Source organism: Cupressus sempervirens, chromosome 1 (assembly GCF_028749045.1).
Source record: "Cupressus sempervirens isolate cs-2001-9-10 chromosome 1, ASM2874904v1, whole genome shotgun sequence".
NCBI classification, from domain to species: Eukaryota; Viridiplantae; Streptophyta; class Pinopsida; order Cupressales; family Cupressaceae; genus Cupressus; species Cupressus sempervirens.
Genome location: NC_143118.1, coordinates 304,356,783 through 304,377,484, shown reverse-complemented (window position 1 = coordinate 304,377,484; position 20,702 = coordinate 304,356,783). Strand labels below are relative to the sequence as shown.

The 20,702-nt window shown below is 35.3% G+C and overlaps 1 protein-coding gene across 11 annotated transcripts in view; it reads right to left on the bottom strand.

The window, feature by feature from the left end:
• LOC149577320 (E3 UFM1-protein ligase-like protein) overlaps nt 1-20,702 on the bottom strand; it is a 280,489-nt gene that overhangs the window by 163,679 nt on the left and 96,108 nt on the right. For 8 of the 11 annotated variants that reach the window (XM_089823447.1, XM_089823448.1, XM_089823445.1 and 5 more), the window contains exons 7-12: nt 18,946-19,039; nt 18,784-18,840; nt 12,839-13,298; nt 12,576-12,730; nt 12,099-12,164; nt 11,941-12,009 (exon numbers count right to left, since the gene is read on the bottom strand). In XM_089823447.1, the coding sequence (XP_089679573.1) occupies nt 11,941-12,009; nt 12,099-12,164; nt 12,576-12,730; nt 12,839-13,298; nt 18,784-18,840; nt 18,946-19,039 (901 nt within the window). The remainder of the gene's footprint in view (nt 1-11,940; nt 12,010-12,098; nt 12,165-12,575; nt 12,731-12,838; nt 13,299-18,783; nt 18,841-18,945; nt 19,040-20,702) is intronic. The other 3 variants (XM_089823451.1, XM_089823450.1, XM_089823454.1) reach the window with 1 other exon arrangement.

Genomic DNA, 20,702 nt, shown 5'->3' with positions numbered 1-20,702 from the left:
AAGGTGATTTAAGCTCTTCTTTTCTTTTCTTTTTGCATTTGTGGGCAAGTTTGGGAAGTTGAAATTCTGAAAAGGGAAGATTTTTTGCAAGCAATTCATTCACTAGGGCATCATATTTTGGAGAAGGGTTGAAAATTTTGAGATCTGATCTGAACTTGAAGGGGCCCGATTATTGGTAGAAGGTAGATTTAAGGTGAGATTCTCATTCATTTTTAGAGGTGAAAATCGGTTTTAAATGCAGATTTTATTCCTTGTTCTTGCTTGGTTCATTTCTCTTATATTCTTCTTGCACTATTCATCCACCACTTCATCATTTCCATTGATAGGCTGAAGTTGGGAGATATAAGTGTAGATTTCATGATAGGACACTTGGAGAGGTAGAAATAAGCTAGACCACCCTAGGATTAAAGTTGGGAGATGTAAGTGTAGTCCATCCTAAAGTAGTCCCACCCAAAGGATTGAAGTTTGGAAATTGATAAGTGTAGAGATAGGATTTGGAAAGGCAGAAATAAGCTAGATTCAATCGATAGAAAGAAGTTTGGAGATTGATAAGTGTAGTCTATATCATTTAGAACGAAGGGATAGAAATAAGTGTCTAGGATGGTAGATGTTAGTGCAAGTAAGAATGCTTAAGACCACCTTCTTCTCGAAAGTGAGGCGAATAAGTGACACCAATATCGGCACGGTGAACATGGTACACTTAAAGGATAGATTGAAGGAAGGACAATCCCCCATGGCAAAGAAGATCTACAAGAGCGGAATTGTACACGCGACAGCTTTCCCTCCTACTTTGCCTTGTCCGGAATTGGTAATGGAGTGTGCATCCCGATTTCATATTGTGACCAAGCCCATCATTTTTTAAGGGAAGAGAGTGTTGGCTAACATCAACGGACAAGTGGTCGAAGATGTATTCAATATTCCCCAACATAAAGGCATGATAGTGGTAATGATGGATCAGGCAGCCAAGTTCTTTTAGGATAATCAGGAGGCCTACTTCATTCATCTAAAGCAGAATTGGTTACACGAAGGCAACAAGGGAGTTACCAAGTCGTCAAAACTCACCAAGTCAGATTTCAAATCAGAGTATGGCGATCTTATTGTGCTTCTCAACCGAATCATGGGTGTGGCTCAAGGTATGCAATGTGAGAACTAGATGTACTATTTTATTGATGAAATTGAAAATGGAAAGAGAAAATTCGATTGGGCTAGAATTATAAGTCAAAATTTAGAGTTGCAACTTAGGACAGTGCAAAATCAAAAGCAATTCTACATGGGATCCTATCTTTTCTATCTGATTGCGAGACTATATGAAAATCCTGGACTTAAGACCTTAGGAGTGATTGGCAATGGGCCGGAGCAATGTTTGGTGCATGAGTGCTATCCACAGCTTCATTTGCACAACACCAAAGATTATAAGATGTTTTATGACGCCTTTTCCATGAAGACGGTAAGAATATTACAGGGGACACCTGCTAGGAGGCTATCATTAGAAGCGGAAGCAAAAGTTAATAAGTATGGGAGTTGGTTCATCTGATTTCCGTAATTCACATATATCAGGGTAGTAGAAAGTATAGTTTGTCCCAAGAGACCTCCAACGTACCCACCTGACAGGATAATTTTGATGGAGTTGGCTAGGCAACTTGAGCATTATGACAAGATGATGAAACTTAAAGGTGAGACAGGGATTACCTTCTCATTTGGAATAGGCAATGATACTTGCCCCAATCCTGTTGTCTTTGCAGCTGTGCAAGAGTTAGAACGGTATCATCTAGGATGGTATAGAGCAAGACAGGGATTCGATCCTAGTGGTCTTATGAAGGCATCCCATGAAAACACATTCGAACATGTTTCTACTATAGAAGATTTTTGGGCCAATGCACAGGATGACTTTCATGTGAGGAAGCTATCTTTCTCAAGATTCTCAATGGGCATGATGAGGGAAATCAGATGGAGAGGCCTTGATATTCCTAATCAACTAGAACATGATGAAAATCTACTAAGAGAAGATTATGATACAGTTGATGGAACACAATCGGGTCCAGTGGATTGGGATGTTCATCAGGATCCTTCCTTAGAGGCAGTTACAAAGACAATTGATCTACACACTGAGTCATGGTACAATGAGAAGTTAAGGAAATTACAAAGTCAGAAGGTACGCCTTATGAGAAGATGAAATCGGAGGAAGAAGGTCCAGCAGAGTCAATCAGACAAAAAAGTGGGGGCAGCAGCTGGCAACAAAGAGCAATTAAGAGCAAGAAGAGAAATTTGGAGGTTGAGAAAAGTAAAGAACATCAAGAGCCTCCAGCAAAGAGACAGAATGTAGCACCGTCAAGCAAGAGCATAATTGAGGCTAGGAGCCAAGAGGTTAATACAAGTAGACAAAGGCTCTCGGATGAGGTGAGCTCTGATTCAGAATCAAGTGGTTATAATGACAGTACCGAGTACTCTCCTCTCTCGAAGGACCAACATGGAGATGGTATGACAGTCACTAGTGAAGAAGAGGATAGGCCAATTGATATTGATGAAGTAAGTCAGGCACCTGAGGCCGTTGGTGATGCTTTGCTAGTCGAACCAAATCCAAATTTGGGGAGATGCACTGCATCGCTATGGTTAAGGCAAATGCTTATGCCAAGAGGCGAGGTGGTGATTGTCCAAATAGTTGAAGATATTCAAGGGTTAGTGGAAAAGGAAGATAGTGAGAAACAAAAACAAATTGCAAAAATGGTGGCAAAGGTAATCAGGAGTGATGATGAGTGTCATCAAAAAGTTCAGATTGCTATACCGAAGGTTAAAAAGGCAGTGGATGAGATTGTAGCACACGAGTATGAGATTGTAGAGCATAACTTGGGTAGAATCACTGATGACATGGAGTGTGAGGAGATCCAAAAAGGCATGGTTTCAATTAGAGAAAGGTTGAAGAAGACAAACAAGAGGATTGTAAAGTTGGAGGCCAAAAACAAGTATTGGAGAGATTGTCAACCTATCCAACAGTTGCATCAGGCAGCCCTTCCGCAAGACAACGGGAGCAACATGGAAGAGATATCAGCTTAGTTGCATGAAATCAAAGATTGGATCAGGGATATAATTCAAGATGGGTGAAATTTCTTGCCTTCCTTTATCTCGGCATTCAGGTCATTGGTGGCTATTAGAGACAAATTCAGAACATTTGAAGGGGAGTGGAAGGATTTCCTTCCAGTCAAGGGCTTAGCCATTCCCAAGCTATAGGCATTTATTGGGCTACAGGAGAGATATTTGGAAAGAACCAAGTTGGTGGATGAAGGAGGAATGAGCATGGAATGAGATTGCACAACATAGCCCAAGCGTTGACACTTCCATTTCAACCATGTTGGGCGATGTTGGGGTTGCATTTGATTTTGAAGATATCAAAGAGGAGAGTGCCAATGAGGAAGAGTTTGGATCGAGATTGCATGAGTTGGGGAAGGTTGCCATCAAGAAGGAGCATTTGGGCACCCTCGCCTCCCTCGATGCCTAAATTGGATATGCGAAAGAATATGAGAAGAATCATGAGAAGATACTGCAAGCAATGAGCAACATGATGAATTCAACTAAGCTCAAGATGAAGCACATGCCTTGCCCTCCAATGAAGGAAATTAACAACAGGCTAGCCAAGTTCATTGCCTTGGCTAAGAAGATGAAAGAAAAGGGTAGAATTATATTAGAAGATCATTTGATGTAAGCCTAAGTGACAAATTCTCCTTTCTTCTTGGGTAGGATAGGTGTTTGATTTGATTCGCTACCATTTTGGTGTCTTCTCATTGGTTGCCACTTTTCCTTTTTTTCATTTTTCCATTGATGAGGTGGAGTCTTCTCATTGACCGATGGGGTGGCAACCCTAATTAGGGTTTCTAGGATTTGATCAAGATCGTTGATTTTGCCTCTTAATCTCTACTGTTGGTTGTAATTTTGGCCCCTATATAAGGCCATTTGCTCTCATTTGTAAAGGGTTGAAGAAAATTGTTGCTTAAGATAATGCCAAAATTGCTTCTCTTATCATTGTTGTGACTTGCATGGTTAGGGGCGCTTGGTGTCATTGCATGGTTTCTACTTCCAATAGTTAAATTCCATTGAAGTTGTTAAAGTAAATTTTATTTCAAAAAAGTTGTTAAGCAAGAGCAAGAATAGATGGTAAGTTGTATGGTGATATTAGTGGATGTTTGATAGGGATTCATAAACTAGGCCACTGGCATCCTAGCCACTTTTTAGGAAGCGTTGCATGATAATCTAGTATTTTTTCCCTTAAATCATTGCATCTATGGAGGTAGAGCCACTGGTAAGCTTTCATCAGATTTGATCCCTGTCCATTTGCTAATCTTTCCATTCATAGGAGTAGAGGTAAAGCAGCAAGTAGTTCAGTAGTTGGAGTTCATTCGAGAAAGTTAGAAAATTAGAGCATTGGTGGACATTCCCTCCATCATCACCATCAACATCATTTGGCACTAGTATACATTGCAAAGTTAGATTTCATCATCATCACGGCAAAAGTCCAACATCCTTGAATGAATAACATAAGCCCGCCTACGTGATTAACTAGCCAAACACATTAATATAACTGAGTTAGTATCCAAGTGTAATGAACCTTGGATTTTTCTCATGTTCTTCATTAGTATTTACTTTTCAAGAGATGGTTGAGTGTTTAGTATTCTATACCAAGTATTCAATTGCTATAATATTATGTAGTGGTACAAAACTGACATCAACAACTCATTATTGTTTAATTCTAACAATTATTTTGCAAGTATTACTTGTCCCAAGCTAACCCTAAAAGTAGGGACATTAGACAATTATTGTCACCATAAAACTTCAAGGACATCACCATTGTAACAAACAAGTTCAAAACCACTACTTTCAAACAACTCAATTCATATAGAAGTTAGAAGAATGATAACTTCATGAAGTCTGATAGCAAAATGTAGCGATTTACCACTAATGAGTTGTATATTCGAATCTCCTGTAGCATAAAATAAAATCATTCCTGACTTCACATTGACTGGATTGAATATTTTCATTAAACCCTCACATAAATGCCCCAAAGATATTCTTCAAATGTTTAATGCTATGTCGTTATTCTTCTTCTAGTGAAACTAGATAATCCCTCTTATGATTGCCACCGTGTGTTTCTTTGTCAATTCTCAAAGAGTATTGCATTAGTTTTAGGAGCATCTGTCAGAAAGTAATGTGTGGTCAAGATATTTTCCACTCTTTCCATTTTATCCACAAGCTTTAAAAAATGAAAAATCCCAACAAGCAGCTACCCAACTTAAAATTGACTAATCATTGTTTCCACTTTCTATGATTACAAATATATTTTGGCACTAAAACTTAACACTTCTTTCAATTTCAATCTTAAAATACATGATGCTCCCTCCAATGATGATATCACTAAAGAATTTGTTTGATTCTTCGAAGTCCCAACTAGGTCAGATATTCACTAACGAAGGCTTCCTCAATTCCAAATCTTAGGAAAATATTTTAGAATTTTCTCAAGATTATTGGAAAGGAATCAATTATTCAACTAATGATTTGCAACAATTAATGAGGCATTGACATAATAGTAAAATTCAACTTCATTCTCATACAACTATTGTGACTTTATTATATAACTTAATAAAGTCACCTTTATTAATTGTTTAGTGTTAGTTTAATAATGTTTTATTTCAAAATAATACTAAACAAATGATTTTCTTTTACTATAGATCATTAGAAATAAGGGCCATTACAATCTCCCCAGCATAGAATTGCTTGCCCACAAGCAATCTCAAATTTTGATGTTCTAAAATTTGTTATTTTTCCGACCGGCATCTGCAAGAGGCAAATTCATTCATCAAATGAGGTACTACTTTATCATTCTACTTCTCAACTTCCTCTCCCAAGTGTCCACTACTTCTAGAATTAACTCCAATTTACCCTCTTCGTCAAGAGGGGGTAGATTTGCTAACACAATAATCTGTTGTCCTAATGCCTTTTTTAAGTACGAAACATGGAATACATTATGTATACCACTATTATTTTATACAGCTATTCTCTAATAAATCCAACTCATATGCTACTTCACCAACCTTTTAGTCATTCAATATGCTCCATGGCCACCCACATTTCCTACCATATAAGTGGTCATTAAGGGAGATTAAAATCCACCTTTCCTATTTTTCTAACCCAATATAACTTGAAAGGCACTCCTTCATCGAATAGTCGAATTTCTTGCATCCTATTTTCATGAGCCTAACTTCAAAATACCAATAAAATTTATCAACTATAAACACAAATTCTACCATAGACACAAATTTTCCTAGTTTTCATCATAAGATCAAGGCCAAAAAGCCAATGAAGGGACTGGTTGTGTACTTCAAGACTTCTTCTTCTCAAAACTCCATAGGTAATTGGGGTAGTGAAGCCCAAACTAGGGCTACATTGAAAGATTCCTTTGAAGAATCAAATCCAAGATATCCCTTTCTTGGTCATTCAAAGACCAAATTAGCCCTCCCCAAAAACTGTGGCCCTAAGGTAGTGCAAAGGTCTTGACAAGAAAAAGAAAAGGAAAATAACCCTCAAGCCATCATTTCAATATCCAATCATCCTGTAATTTGCCACCTCTTTTTGACCTAAGATTTAGCTAAATAAACATTTGGCCAAGGGCCCAATATGCTAATCAAGGACGTTTCTCTTTTGTGGACTTGTCTATCAATGACAACAACAACTTCAAGGAACTAAACATAAAAACTAACCTTTTATTCAATCCCTCAACTGATATATTACCTTCCCTACGGTGTGAGGTATGTAGATCAGAATTTCCAATGTTCGGCTATTTCATTATTTTACCGTGTCTTCCTCATCGGTGTTAGCACCGAATATGACATTGATTCTTCTTTTGTCTTTATCCATTTATTGGTTTCTTTTACTTTTCTTTATATCTATTCCTTGTGAGATTATAAAATATCTCCTTGTTGTGTGGGGTCAAAAGATTTGTCCCACACCTTTGCCTTATTCCTGCACTTCATTGTGGACCCTCCTTATTTTGAGACAAAAATTATATGTTATGAATGTACTACAAATGTGCCTATTTCAGCCCACTCCTCTCGTCCTTAATTGCCCATTGTGTTAACCAATTCCAATGTTGCAAGCAATTTTTGACTTCTCCTATGTGTGCATGAATAAAGTCATTCCTATCTGTCATTCAAGTTTACTAACCTTCCATTCACTGATTGGATTAGCTCCAGTCCCATTTATTTTGTGCACTTGTGATGAATGTGTTGTGTTTGTACGGACTGGTTACGCATATCTGTGGTTTGTGAACCGTCTTTACACAAATGTCCAATATGAGTTCATTGACTTTATAGTAAGGGCATCGGTGGTCAAATTTTGCATCAAGTCGTGCGTATGTCCTTCCCTTTAATGATTAGTAAAGACATCCCAATAAGAATGTGGGCCTAGTAATTTTAAGGAAATTGAACTTTCTACAAGTTTGAAGCTCCCAATTTGTGCGATATTTTAAGCAGCAGATAAAATAATATGTCAAAGCAACAAGGGCTACCACTCACTCCACATTCAATGTTTCCTAGTTGTTAATCACGCTTTCCTTTCTATTTCATTCTATTCATTTGCAGCCTAGCTCTAATACCATGTTGAATTATACGGATCACTACAAATGTATTAGCATTGCCTGTACAGTATGTGTTTCCCAAAGGCAGCGATCTATTGCATTTATATTGAATATAAGTCAAGAATAGACATGTCCCTTCATGGGACATGTCTATTCATTATTATATGATTAATATCATGACAATTATAATCATGTGTGTATTTGTATATGTGTGTGTGCGTGCATAATATCTATTGAGTCATTATTATATTAATTTCTCTAATATTTACATAATAATAACATACATACATATATATATGTATATACATATCTTCACTAATTTTGACTCAAGATTATCTAACTGAAGCTACCAAACATCAATGGATTTGGATATTCAATTTTCGAAAGAGAGTTCACCGATGCCTATTTTTTTAGTTCACATCCTTAGCTTAAGCTCATGTCATGAATATAATATTTATTTTCATTAATGCCTATAGGCATTCTACAATGGCAGAATGGGGCAGTGAGATGGTGTGAACGTGTTAATGTTAACTTTTATTCTTCTAGGTTAAATTTGACAACCATCTACATGTCAAAAATTTAAATCTTATTATAAATAGAATATATTTTTACAAATAATTTAATAAATAGAACATAAAATATCCGTTTAAATTATAATATTTGTAGATATAAATCATCCATTTTTTAAGAAATTAAAATAAAAAATTTAAATTAGTAAAAAAACTAAATAAATGGAGATAAAGAAAATATAAATAATTTTAGATGTAAATTAAATTATAATTATTTTGTAATGGATATCTATCAGCATTTCTTTAGATAGATTTATTTAAGATATCTATACTAGTTCTAAACCTTCTAAATCAATTGTCAAAGTTTATTAAGGAAATCAAACTTTTGCAAGATATATGACATGAAATTCCAAAATAACTCAAATAGCATATTAGCTTCCTTAATTTATAAAATCCTTTCAAAACCATACCGCTGATATATAAATATTAAAATAGAAAATAATCCAAATTAATATTCCAAATAATATCATGATATCAAGTCTCATTAAACTACAAATTTGTCTCAGAATGAGAGTTCGCAACTTTTCAAACATCAAGCATTGAAAATAAATTGCAAATGAATCTAGGGTGGAATTTATCACCATTGAAACTTTTCTTCCCAAGAGGTCTCTCGTCCTCCAGAGGCTAAGGTGGATCAAATCCAAACTCCAAAATCTTAAGGGTTTCAATCAAAGAAATAGAATAAACTCGACATGTTCCAAATGAGCCTCTCACCACTTTTTTACAGCCGACAAGAGAAACTCTTCAATTTCTCCTATTTACATTTCCCCCTCTTTTTCATATTTCCAGTTCTTATTTAATTTAATCTTTAACTTGGGAAATAACAAAGTGGCCCTCTTACAGTTTCCCATTGACATTAAAGAGGTCATTTAGAACTTAGAGACTAACTACTTTGTGATCTTATTAAATAATTAAAATCAGTCTCTGTGAGCTTTACATATTTTTTATGACATAGTTTAATAATTTAATTATATCCCAAGGTCCAAATACAGGGTACATAACACCCCCTTCCTAATGATTGCTTGTCCACAAGAAATCTTGAACCTACATGCCAATACCATAAAATGCTCTAACAAATATCATCTGTACTAATCTAATGTAATCGAATAAAAGAAATATAAATCTATTACACTCTAAAGTAATTCATTGCCATACAAGTTTCCCATCATAGAAATTACCATGTCTCAAGGTCTAGGAGATTTGTAGTATCATTTACTCAATAAATAATCCTGCTAAACACTAGTAAAAGAGATCTCTTGAAAGTCCACTTGTAGGAAGAGCAATTCTAGGAGATTTTTATTATCATTTACTCAAATAGAATATTAGCTTCCTTATTTTATATAATTATTTTAAAACCCTTTCACAAAAAATAGATATTAAAATGACATCCAAAATAATATTGCAAATAATACCATGATATCATTAAACCTCCCTATACTGTAAACTTGTCTAAGAATGAAAATTCACAGATTTTCCTAAAAACAATCACTGAAAATCAATTGAAAAATCTAAGTGAATCTGCCAAACACCAGCTGGGGTGGAGTTCTTTACCACCAAAACTAATCTTTCTAAGAGTGTTTTCCTCCTGTAGAGGCTAAGCTGGATTAAATCCAAACTCCAGAACCACAAGGGTTTCAAACAAAGAAAAGTAATAAACTCCTCATGTTTCAATGAGCCTCTCACCACTCTTTTCTAACCCGCTGAAGAAACATTTCATATTTCCCTCTCTTTTTCATATTTCACTTTCTTCTTTAATTTTAAAATGTAACTTGGAAATACACAATGGCCCTCTTATAATTTCCCATTGACATAAAAGAGGTCGTCTAAAACTTCAGAATTAATTACTTTATGACCTTGCTACATAATTAAAATCTCATCATGAAATTTAATTATTTTCGACAACATAATTTTGTAATTAAAATTATTTAGTTATATTTCCAAGGTCTAAATAAAGAAGACATTACAAAAAGGTTGGAGCTCTGGCTCAATTGGTGAGATGGTAAAGCACAAGGTCACAAGGTCCAATCTCCACTCAACCCACGTGGTACTGGAGGACATAACACACCATCATCACCAGTCATATTAAATAGTTTACCAAGCAAACTACAATTTGTTGGGGTCTACCCAATTCTCACAGTGGAGAAAAAGGAGACGTTACACCAATGGATCAGGTGAGATCCTGTAGGTAGAATATGCTAGTATTTTGGCATGTGGCATGAAGTATAATCTAACAACCTAGCATTCATTGAATTCTCTTTCCAATTTATCAAAAGGGCAAAGGAGATTCTTCCCTCTTTAACAAAACCAATCTAAACTATTTCAATTTTATGATTGTTTGTAATTTGACATTTTAAATTAGAATTTAGAATAAATTATAAATTTATTAATAAAAAGATTGACTTAAACTTTGTTTTGTAATCTTGATATCGATGTGTTTGTTTTAATGTTCTTAGATTATTAAAATATAGTAGCAATTATTTTCTCAATTTGGGAAAATCTACACTTATAGCTTATATTTGTGTTCGAAAACTTATAGACTATTGGCAATATATATTCTGAATATTGTATCTATATGAGAGAGCCTTGAAAATATTCATATCCATATTTATTTCCATTCAACTCTATTGCATAATACTAGAATTTGTAAAGCACCACCAAACTTTGGCAAGTCCATATGACTCGAAACCAAAACCAGATGACTCGTTAAAAAACACCAAAGTCGCCAAAATTCAAAATTACAGAAAACTCAACAAAATTTCAACTCAACACTCAAAAAGATTTTCGCAAAAATGCAAATGGGTTTCATTTAAGCTAGCCTGTTAAAAAACATAAATTATTAATAGCTATTAATAATTTATGTATTTTTTATGTTCAAAGATTTCACCAATGGGCAAGTGAACATTACTCTTTGTTCTGCAAAGTCATTCCTGAGTCCAAATAAAATGTGACATCGAAATTTAAATTTTACGTTACCAGATGATTTCTGGTGTGTCACTTCCACAAATGTTACGCTATGCACGAATCCCCTTTCCTACATAGGATGTGTAAATGAGTTGGTTATCTACCAATAGCAGTTACAAACATAGAATACTATGTCAACTGGACAAATTTAAAGTCAAGCATCACCTGAGTTAACACCTCCAATGCCTTCCATCAAGTACGGCATGGCTCCAACAACAGGAATATGTAGTGAGGCTCTACCATTCTATTTATTTGGTGAAAAAAGTTTGAGTACCTTACAAGTCTTTTTATTGTTTATTACATTTACTGCACAACTAATATTTCATATTGCAAAGAAGTGGAAATTTTAGAATATAGCTGCATATTGTACTTAAGAAGACCGATCACATCACTCAAATACAGCAGGAGACATGACATCTATAGTATGAACTTATTAGTATATCACTTATGCAGACCTGCAAGTTCATTAAGTCAAATTACTCCAAAGTTCTCTTACAGCTGGGCAAAATGCTAGTCAGTGAAAATCATCTCCACCACACAAACCCCAAGTTACCACTGCCCTTACACAGTAATAATATTATTTTCTCCTAATAAGAATTACTAATCCAATTTTACCAGGAAACTGGTCCCTATTAAATTAGATGCCCCCCAGAAGAGAGTTAAATCATTAGAACTGATATACTGCCAAGTTTGCATAATTTTAGATTTATAATGCCCTGCATTGATTCCACCTTACTTTTTCTATGGATTGTAACTAGAATACTCCTTGACTACAAAGACAGAGATACTTACCAGTGTTGACAAAATCATGTCCACCATTTCTGTAGCTGAAGTTCTTAGTAAATGCCTATGCAAAATAACCTGTTAAGATTGTAGATTAGAAGTCTTCCAATCATGATCGTAACAAGTATCAAAAAATGTCAATAAAATATATTTTACAAAGGACTCACAGAAGTTGAAGGGTCATCCTCAAACAAATCCAATGCCTTTTCAAATAACTGAAAATTTATGTAAGCCTGGAAAATGGAAACAGCCGATATGATCCCAGGGAATTTTCATGCATAAAATGAGAATTGTCATTAAATTAAATGTATCAGATCTACTGAAAACACTACCATGTGTGCATGTAAAGACCTTACGCACAAAGCATGTGTGTCTTTCAATAGATAATATATTGCATTAGAACATTCAATATTATATATTAACATGGATAAACAATATGCCAAGTTCACAAAAGTTTAATAAGCAGTTTAAACTACCAACTACAATATCGATGTATTTTAATCTTTTCATTTGGAGAAGTTGAAAGTAAAAATGAAACAACATTGTCAATCATCATGCCTTGTTTTTGCTTATCCCATGCTTATGGGAAATTGACTAATCAAGGTAACAAGCACTGAATGTCCAGGAATAACAAACACACTAACCTCGTCTAAAAATTGCTGTAATTTATCCAAAACATGCCGCCTTTTGTCAGAATTTGCTGCCATTATGGCTTGTTTTTTGGCTTTCCAAGATGCAATCAGCATAGGTCTCAAATGCATCACTAAAGATCTTGCCAATGTGTTTGTATCTTCTTGACCTGGGCATTAATCAAATGTACCCAGTAACAGAAGATCTAAAGGCCTGATAATGTATATGCATATTTCAGGACATGGAATCTACATAAAATTACTTCCACAAAAAATACCTGGTCCAGTACCTTCTAGATCTGGGTGCCACTCCAAAAACCTTTCCAGTATCCATTCCTCTGATGGTAAATCAATCTCCTCACTCATAACTTTTTCTGATCCTTTAGGATGGTTAGATTTCACTCCCCCTGCAGCTAATTTGCTGTCTCCCTTCTTGCCCTGCCTCTTCTTAACCTTGCTTCCTTTGTTGTCTTGATTCTCATCAACATTGTCAACTATAGGTGACTTTGTAACACTTCCACCCTTACCTTTCTTCTTCTTTGTTTCCTTCTCTGCAACTTTTTCATCAAAAACAACTGAGTTGCCATTATTGAAATCAACTTTTGCCAGCTGGCTTGCATCACTTACAGTTCTAATGCTTTCAGAATTTGAAGCCTGACTTCTATATACTTTTTGAGTAGAAACCATTTTATCTCTAATAAAGTGTTCAGTGTGGTTTTCCAATTGCACAAACAAGGCCTGAATCACAAAAGAAAAAGAAAATCAGCATAGAAATAAAAGATTCTGGCTTTCGAAATTGCACTTTACAGTTTAAACTCAATAAATCATTTATATCTTGAATTACTCTGACCTAACAAAAACCTATTAGAGTCTTGACAAGTTTTACATGGAAAAGACAAATCCAATGGCATGCCCTAAATGAAGAGAAGAATTTGATCCTTTTTAATAGAGTGGAACAGTGGATGCTGAGCCAAAGAGGTAGCCTTCTATGCAAAGAAGAAAAATGAGACCTCTTTGACATATATTACCGTTGAATAGTACTCAGAGATAACAAAAATGTCATCAAGAATCAATGTAGTAAACTTAAACTTTCTATGCTGCTACACAATTGTTTTTGTGTTTGTGGAAATAAGATAGGAAAACTCTTTTGCGCATTCTGATTTGTGTAGGGTTTATGCATTTTGCTCTACCCTCTTCTATTTTACTATATTGACTCTCAGATTTAGCTTTACAATTTTTATTTTTAGTTCGAGCAGTTCATTTTAACACTCTTATTAATTTTTTATGTTTTCTGTATCTTTAAATCCCATTAACCTACTTTGCTCATTCAGAAACATTCATTTGATTTCTCTTTTTTTTCTTTACTTCCTTCCATACATGTTCCACTATGGTGATGTCATATCCATGAGTAGTAAATCAGCAATTATCTCTTTCCTTCTCCTTGATAAGGAAATTCCAGCAAACTGATGTTGCTTTCCTTAATAATCAAGATCATTGTTTACATAATAGGACTCAACTCACACTTCACAGACAAACGTGATTGGAAAAAAGTCAACAAAACCAAGCAACTTACATAAATTCTCAAATGTCTTAAAAAAATAAATTGAATGCGATATATAATTACAAAAGGTATCAAATGAGCCTATAAAACATTACAGAATTGTTTTCTATTATATTTGAATACAAAGAGTACAAAACTAAATCATAACATGAATACAACAGTTGGCTGACAACAAAAATGAATTTATGACAATTCTCTTTGAAAGTCATCATCCACGCAGGTCACAAATTACAACAATATACTATTTTCTCTTCCCCGTTATAGTGAAAAATTGGGGAGTGGGTCTATTTGTCACGCTCAAGTACAACTGTCCACTTGGCATAAATCAATATTGTGTTTTTTAAAGGAGTTTGGAAAGACTTTCCAAGAAGGGCATTAGGTGATGGGATGGATATGAGTGGAAGTGAAAAGGGAACCCATAGAATTTCTTAAGTTGGTTGTTGCGGGAAGTTGAAGTTCATGAATGGAAAATGTCAATAAAATTACTTACACCAATTGGATGTGAAGTTGTGTCTTGTCAAGGCATACATAGCGTAGTTGAAAGACAACCAAAGGGAGTGCCTAATATATAGCTTCTTGATGTGGGAGGAACCCAAAGAAAGAAAGTGTTATGCCTTCAACTGAGGAATCAATACAAACAAAAGAGGCATGCAACAAAATCTAGAGAGAACATTGTCTCATCAAAGGAACAAGTTCAAACTCACATATGAGGATGTAATGTCCCCATTTTTAGCACGTTCCTGCAATTGGCCAAGTCAGTTCACCATAGCGACCCTCGTGAGCTGACAAGGCATTTTGGGGGCCTTAGTTATAGATTTACTATTTTTAGAAAGTCTATTTTTAGTAGTTGCTATTCTTGGCAGTGCAGTGGGTGGCTTGGTAGTTGGTCGTCACCTGCAGTTGATCAAGTTAATAATTGCATGCGCTCTTATTTATTTATTATTCATTGAGTTGCATTATTATAAGAATGTTTATTTTATTATAAGAATGACTTCAAGTGATATTTCTAAAAAGCAAGTTGGAAAGTTTCTAATGTTGAGTTCTTTTGGGAAACTTCCACGATTTCTGAAGTGGAGTTTTATGGAAACTTCTACCAATGAGAGTTTATAAATGAGAGCTCATTTCATTGGAAAAAGCAAGCTTGAAGATATATTTTCTTTTGTTGTCTTTGTGGCTTTTTCTGAGTCTGATATTTTGTAGCCCTTGCCGAAGAATAAGGGTTGTAAATTCTGAGAATTGCATTTGCAATTTAGCTAGCTGCTGAGGTATAGCTAAATTTGCCCAACTTCTCTTCTGTTCATCATTGTAGCTAAGTATTTTTATTCCACTGCTGGAGTATGGTGGATTTGTTATTTACTAGGAATTCCTCCTACTATTGTAGCTGTGGGTAAGTAGGAGCTTAATGCTGGAGATTGTCTGAAAATTGTGAGATCCATTGGAATTGTTATGCCAATCAGTGTTTGCATTATTAGAGTTTGACCTGGGCATTTATGACTGCTGATTATTACCTGGGAAGGCAGCGTTTGGATGTTACAAGCACCAGTCATCATTCCAAAGGCTGAGGCATAAATTAGTTGCTGGAAATCACTGCAACAGGACCCACGTTTCATTTCTAGAGGTCGGATTTCTATTTCCAGGGACTGCGGATTAATTGCAGGGTTGCGTCGGCATATTGGGGGATTTAGAGGCCTTTACTAAGGTCTGCGATCAAGATTTAGGGCCCAAAATTCACTATTATGAGCCTGCAGTTATCTAATAAATTGGCATGTCTGCAATTATAATTGTCTCAAGCTGAAAATTCTGATACAATGAGCATTGGGCCATTGGGTGTACAAACAGGCACTCATCTGGAGCTGTCAGGTTCCTCTATTTTATCTTCTAATTTGCAAACTGTAGTTGTTTGGCTTGATCAATAAAGTATGACAAATCCAGTTGAGATGGAAGTGACAGGTCATATTCAATTATAAACTATTGGTTTTAATTGGTGCAGAATTTCAGAATTACAGTAGTCCTGTTAATAATCAGTTTTCTCCAGTGCATTTATTCATCATAGTTGTCAAGGCGGGATTGTTCATACTACATCTTTAAATGGGCAAGATCTATTTGTAATGTGATCAAGAATTTGGCATAATATAAATTATATAGTATCAATTAGCTTTGCCTGTCAAGTGTTCGTTAAAATGACAACCTTATGAATGGATAAGGAAATTGATGTTGATAAAATTAATTCAGTTAAGCCATAACTAGACCGGGGTTATTACAGAGGATTAAATAATCAAAATTAATAGATCTAGCAAAAAACTGAGCCAAGCTTCAGCTATGGGCATTTAGGGACTAAATAGAACATAAATCCACATTTTCTTCAGCATTTGAACCATGTCTTGCCTACATACGATGTCATGTCCCCTTCTCAGTGCTAGTGTTTTGGCACCAAGTTAATCTATCTCCACATCCGAATAGATTAACGCATTATCTAACAGGTTGCCTACCAGTCACAATGGAGGTTTAATTTTATATACTTCAGAACTTTATTAAAGTGTGCGGAATAAAGTCAATTTATGTTATAAAGTTATTTACTTTATAAAGTGGCTTTAAGTGACTACAAGACGAAAATGGTGTTTTTATCCCACATTCCTTGCTCCTTGTGTTTTCCCTCACTTCGAGGTTATAAAAGAAGAGCTTGTATTGGGATTTGAACACACAAGAATTTATGAAAAGATATATTATAAGTTCTGCTTGCTTAAATGTGATTGGCCTGAGACTGTGAGGATGAAACCCCTCAAGTCTGGAGATTTCTAAGAGAGTTGGACGTCACCCCAATCTTCCTCAATTCAGTTTGCATTGGTTGGGCAGAGAAATCGGCGAAGACAAGAGTTTCAGTTCCGTCATTGAAGTAACTACAGACAGGTTTCTTTTGCATTGGAAAAAATGGTTAAATACAGTTAGAAGTTCAGGCATCTGGGCAGAATTGTTATCAGCTAGATAAATATTAGACTAAGGGAAGGCCAATGCAATAGCTTCTACAGTATATATTTTCATGCGGAAGGCAGTCTGCAGTTGGTTTTTCATAACCCCATGATAAGAGAGTTGCCACAGAATAGCGGCATTCAAAGTTGGAAGACTACGGGCTGCTGCATAAACTACTGGGCCAGGTCGTCATCAGGAGGTCTCTACACACCCACGTTCAGCAGGCTGGTCATACAACGGGCTAGGAGGGACTGTCTCAGTCACAACTTTCCCTATAACCGGAAGCGGGCCAGTCATACCAGGCCATTACGGCTTGACCACTCAGTGGAAACTGCCCGACATAATGGGTGGGATTTCATCAGTGATGACAGTCGGGTGATATACATGCCCAGTTTGAAGGAGTTTGCAACTGCTGTGGGTATTAAGATATATCTTCATACATGACTGCAATCTCAGAATCGGTCTGTACCCCCTTGCCATTCGAAATACCATTCTAAATGATATATGTTGGTTCTTTTTCAATGTCCAACTGTAGTTTAAGTTTTCTATTTTATTGGAAGGCAAATTAGTGTTATTGATAGGTCTGTGTTCAGATTTTAATCTGCTTAGGATGAATACGTTGAGACCATGATTAATATATTCCGGCATTAAATTTCATGAGTAGTAAAGAACTGGCAGTGATACCTATTTATTTACAAGTCATGGTTATGATCCAACTTTTTGACGAAATTAACTTCAGTATCAGCTAGTAGTTTTTTATCAAACCGAGCAGAGATCATTCCATATGAACATCCTGTCCATGTCCTGTGAGTCTTAGGGTCAGGCTAGATGAGTACTCAAGAAAGTTCAATCATAAATTTTACTGATTACCAGCCCTAAACGAATCACAGAATTTTCTGAGGAAATATGGAAAGTTGGTGACAAAAAAAGACCATGCAAATACACAGCAACTCAGAAGTTTTTACTTTAAAAAATCAGCGACAAAAAAAGTATGCAAGTACTTGACAGTTCACAAGTAATTGAACTATGGTCAAGATACTTATAAGAGAAAATCTTGGAGATACTGAAAGGGTGTTCATTCTTTTCTTTACACCATCTGAAGCTGAGGATTCTACTTTCTTTCCTTGGTAGTTGTGATACACATCGGCAAAGCCAGGATGCTACCCAGGTATTTTCATCTATGATTGTTGCATTAATAACAAAGATAACACTGTTGCCTTTAATATCCCATATCCTAGGAATCTCAGAACAATCAACCAAAATGTACATCTCAAAATTACGTGTCAAAGAGCAATCTTGGTATTTAGACTACAAGAATTAGTATTTGTTTATTGTAGCTTATAATATTGTACTGACTGGGCAAAGTAAAGCAATATTGAGGTAAAGACACTATGTAGAGAATCAAAGGGAACTCACTACAGAGAAACAAAGAACAGTTTTTTTCTGGAAGTTAAAGGATTTGACAATTTGAGTGTTCTGAAAGGAAAAAGATGCAAGCTGAAGCAACTCATATTTTGAAGTTCAAAGCTATTATAGATTACTTTATACTTTATAGTTCTTGAAAGTGAATCTACCAAGTTCAATAAAAAATGCATTGAGCTGCACCTAAATACAAATAAAAGTTCTTGGCTGCAGCTAATCAATATAGTATGTCATGTGGGTGTAATGCTATAATTGACAAGATATGCCACTCACCTTCACAAATTCGTCACTGACAACACATGTATCTGCTAAAACAGTTGCCACTGTACCCTGCATACCAGCCAGTTCAGGAATACCACGAAGATGTATAAAAAATCCAACTATATTGTAAACAACATCAAAAATATAGATACCATATTTTAAATATACAATCACCTTCACAGCCTTCTGAACAGAAGGACATAAGCCTAACAGCTTAGCAGCATCCTGTATCCCAAAAGAGGCAGGCAAAATAGACAGACAGTCAAACCTGTTATAGATAAGAGTAATAATTAGTCAGAAAGAGGAATATGTCTATTTATCCAAACTTTACATGGTTCCATTTTGGGAGATCCAGAATTTAAGAGAAAAATATGGAGTTTCCTGAAGATTAGAGATAATCATCTTTCCTGAATAGAATCAGACTAATATATGTTCATATTTGTTTGAATGTTGCTAATCTAGACTCCTAGTTATGCAACTCCTTCAAAATTAATTTGATGCCCATATTTGACACCAAAATAAGAAATTACTAACAAAACATTAAATCAAAAGAAAATATTGCTAGGAAACTTATCCAATATACTATTAGTTCCTCCTATACTTAGAGACATTGTCTTCTAGTGGTTTTGACACTGGATTCTCAAATATGTATTTTATCAGCATTCCCTAGGTACATACTACACGCTATTACAATATTAGATAGTTTCTATTTAAGCTCTCTTCCATCTTTTTCTAATGGTCACTCTTTTTGTAATGTTTCCATAAAATCCTTCCATTCATTATGGAAACTTTCTTTTTAATTCTTTTTCACACTACAAGAATGTTTCTATTTTCTCTCTCCTGTTCGTTATAGAAACATTCTCTTGTATCTTGTATATATAGATCATTTTTTTTGGGTTAGTCTCTTTTTTTTCTTGGTGCATCGTTTTGTGTGCCTCCACTTTCAAAACAATGAAATCAAAATCTCACAGCAGATTCTATTTGAGTTTTTTGAGCTCTTATCTAGGTGTCTCTTCAAATTTTTTGGGTCTTCTGTCAATTTGCCTCAAAGTTCGTGTCATTTCTAATATTCACGTGTTTTTTGCATCAAAAAACATTTCGTGGCATTCCTCACCAATCTTCTCTTGGAAGGCAATCAGTGATTCGACAGAATGAACTACAACACCTGAACAAGCATTTTCTGCCCACTCCTTTAACAAGGATAAAGGCCCACATCAGTCATTTGCTCAATCTTAGAATAGCTCCAAGAAGAAGTAAACCTGATGCAACTATTGGCACAAATTTGGTCATGTGATCCAAAAATGTAGGACTCGCATTGCTTTTGACCAACAGAAGTGGGGAGGGTCTCAACCACATGCCAATATTGCAGAACATGTAGACCTCGCTAATCATCCCAAGGCTACCTTTTACACTTTTTGAGGACATGCAAATTTATTTTTTGGAAGATAGATTGACCATTATGGGAGGGTATTATGATATTAGATAGTTTCTATCTAATCTCTCTTCCGTCTTTTTCTAATGCACTATAATAGGAAACTGAATTAGAAGTGCCCAATTCGACCGGACCTTCAATAATTGAGCTGTCAATCAGTTATTCAGACCTGGGGTTAATGTTTTAAGGCTGCAGATCAGGTTTCTGGGGTCACAATTTCATGCACATTGCAAGTCATTTCCATCTAGAGGCTGTGAATTGATAGAAGGATAAAGCCAACTTCAATCTGGATTGCGATCTCGATATTATGGCCAAACATTGACATTATCAAATCAGGTTCTTATTATATCTTGTACACTGTTTGCCTATAAGTGTATTCCAGAATTGCATTGTTGTTATTGAGTAGTGTAATTGCAGATTTCCTCATTATCTTTGTTGAGTGTATGTCTGTAACTTTAGGGGTTTGAATAATAAATTATAAGTTGATATTTATCAAGTT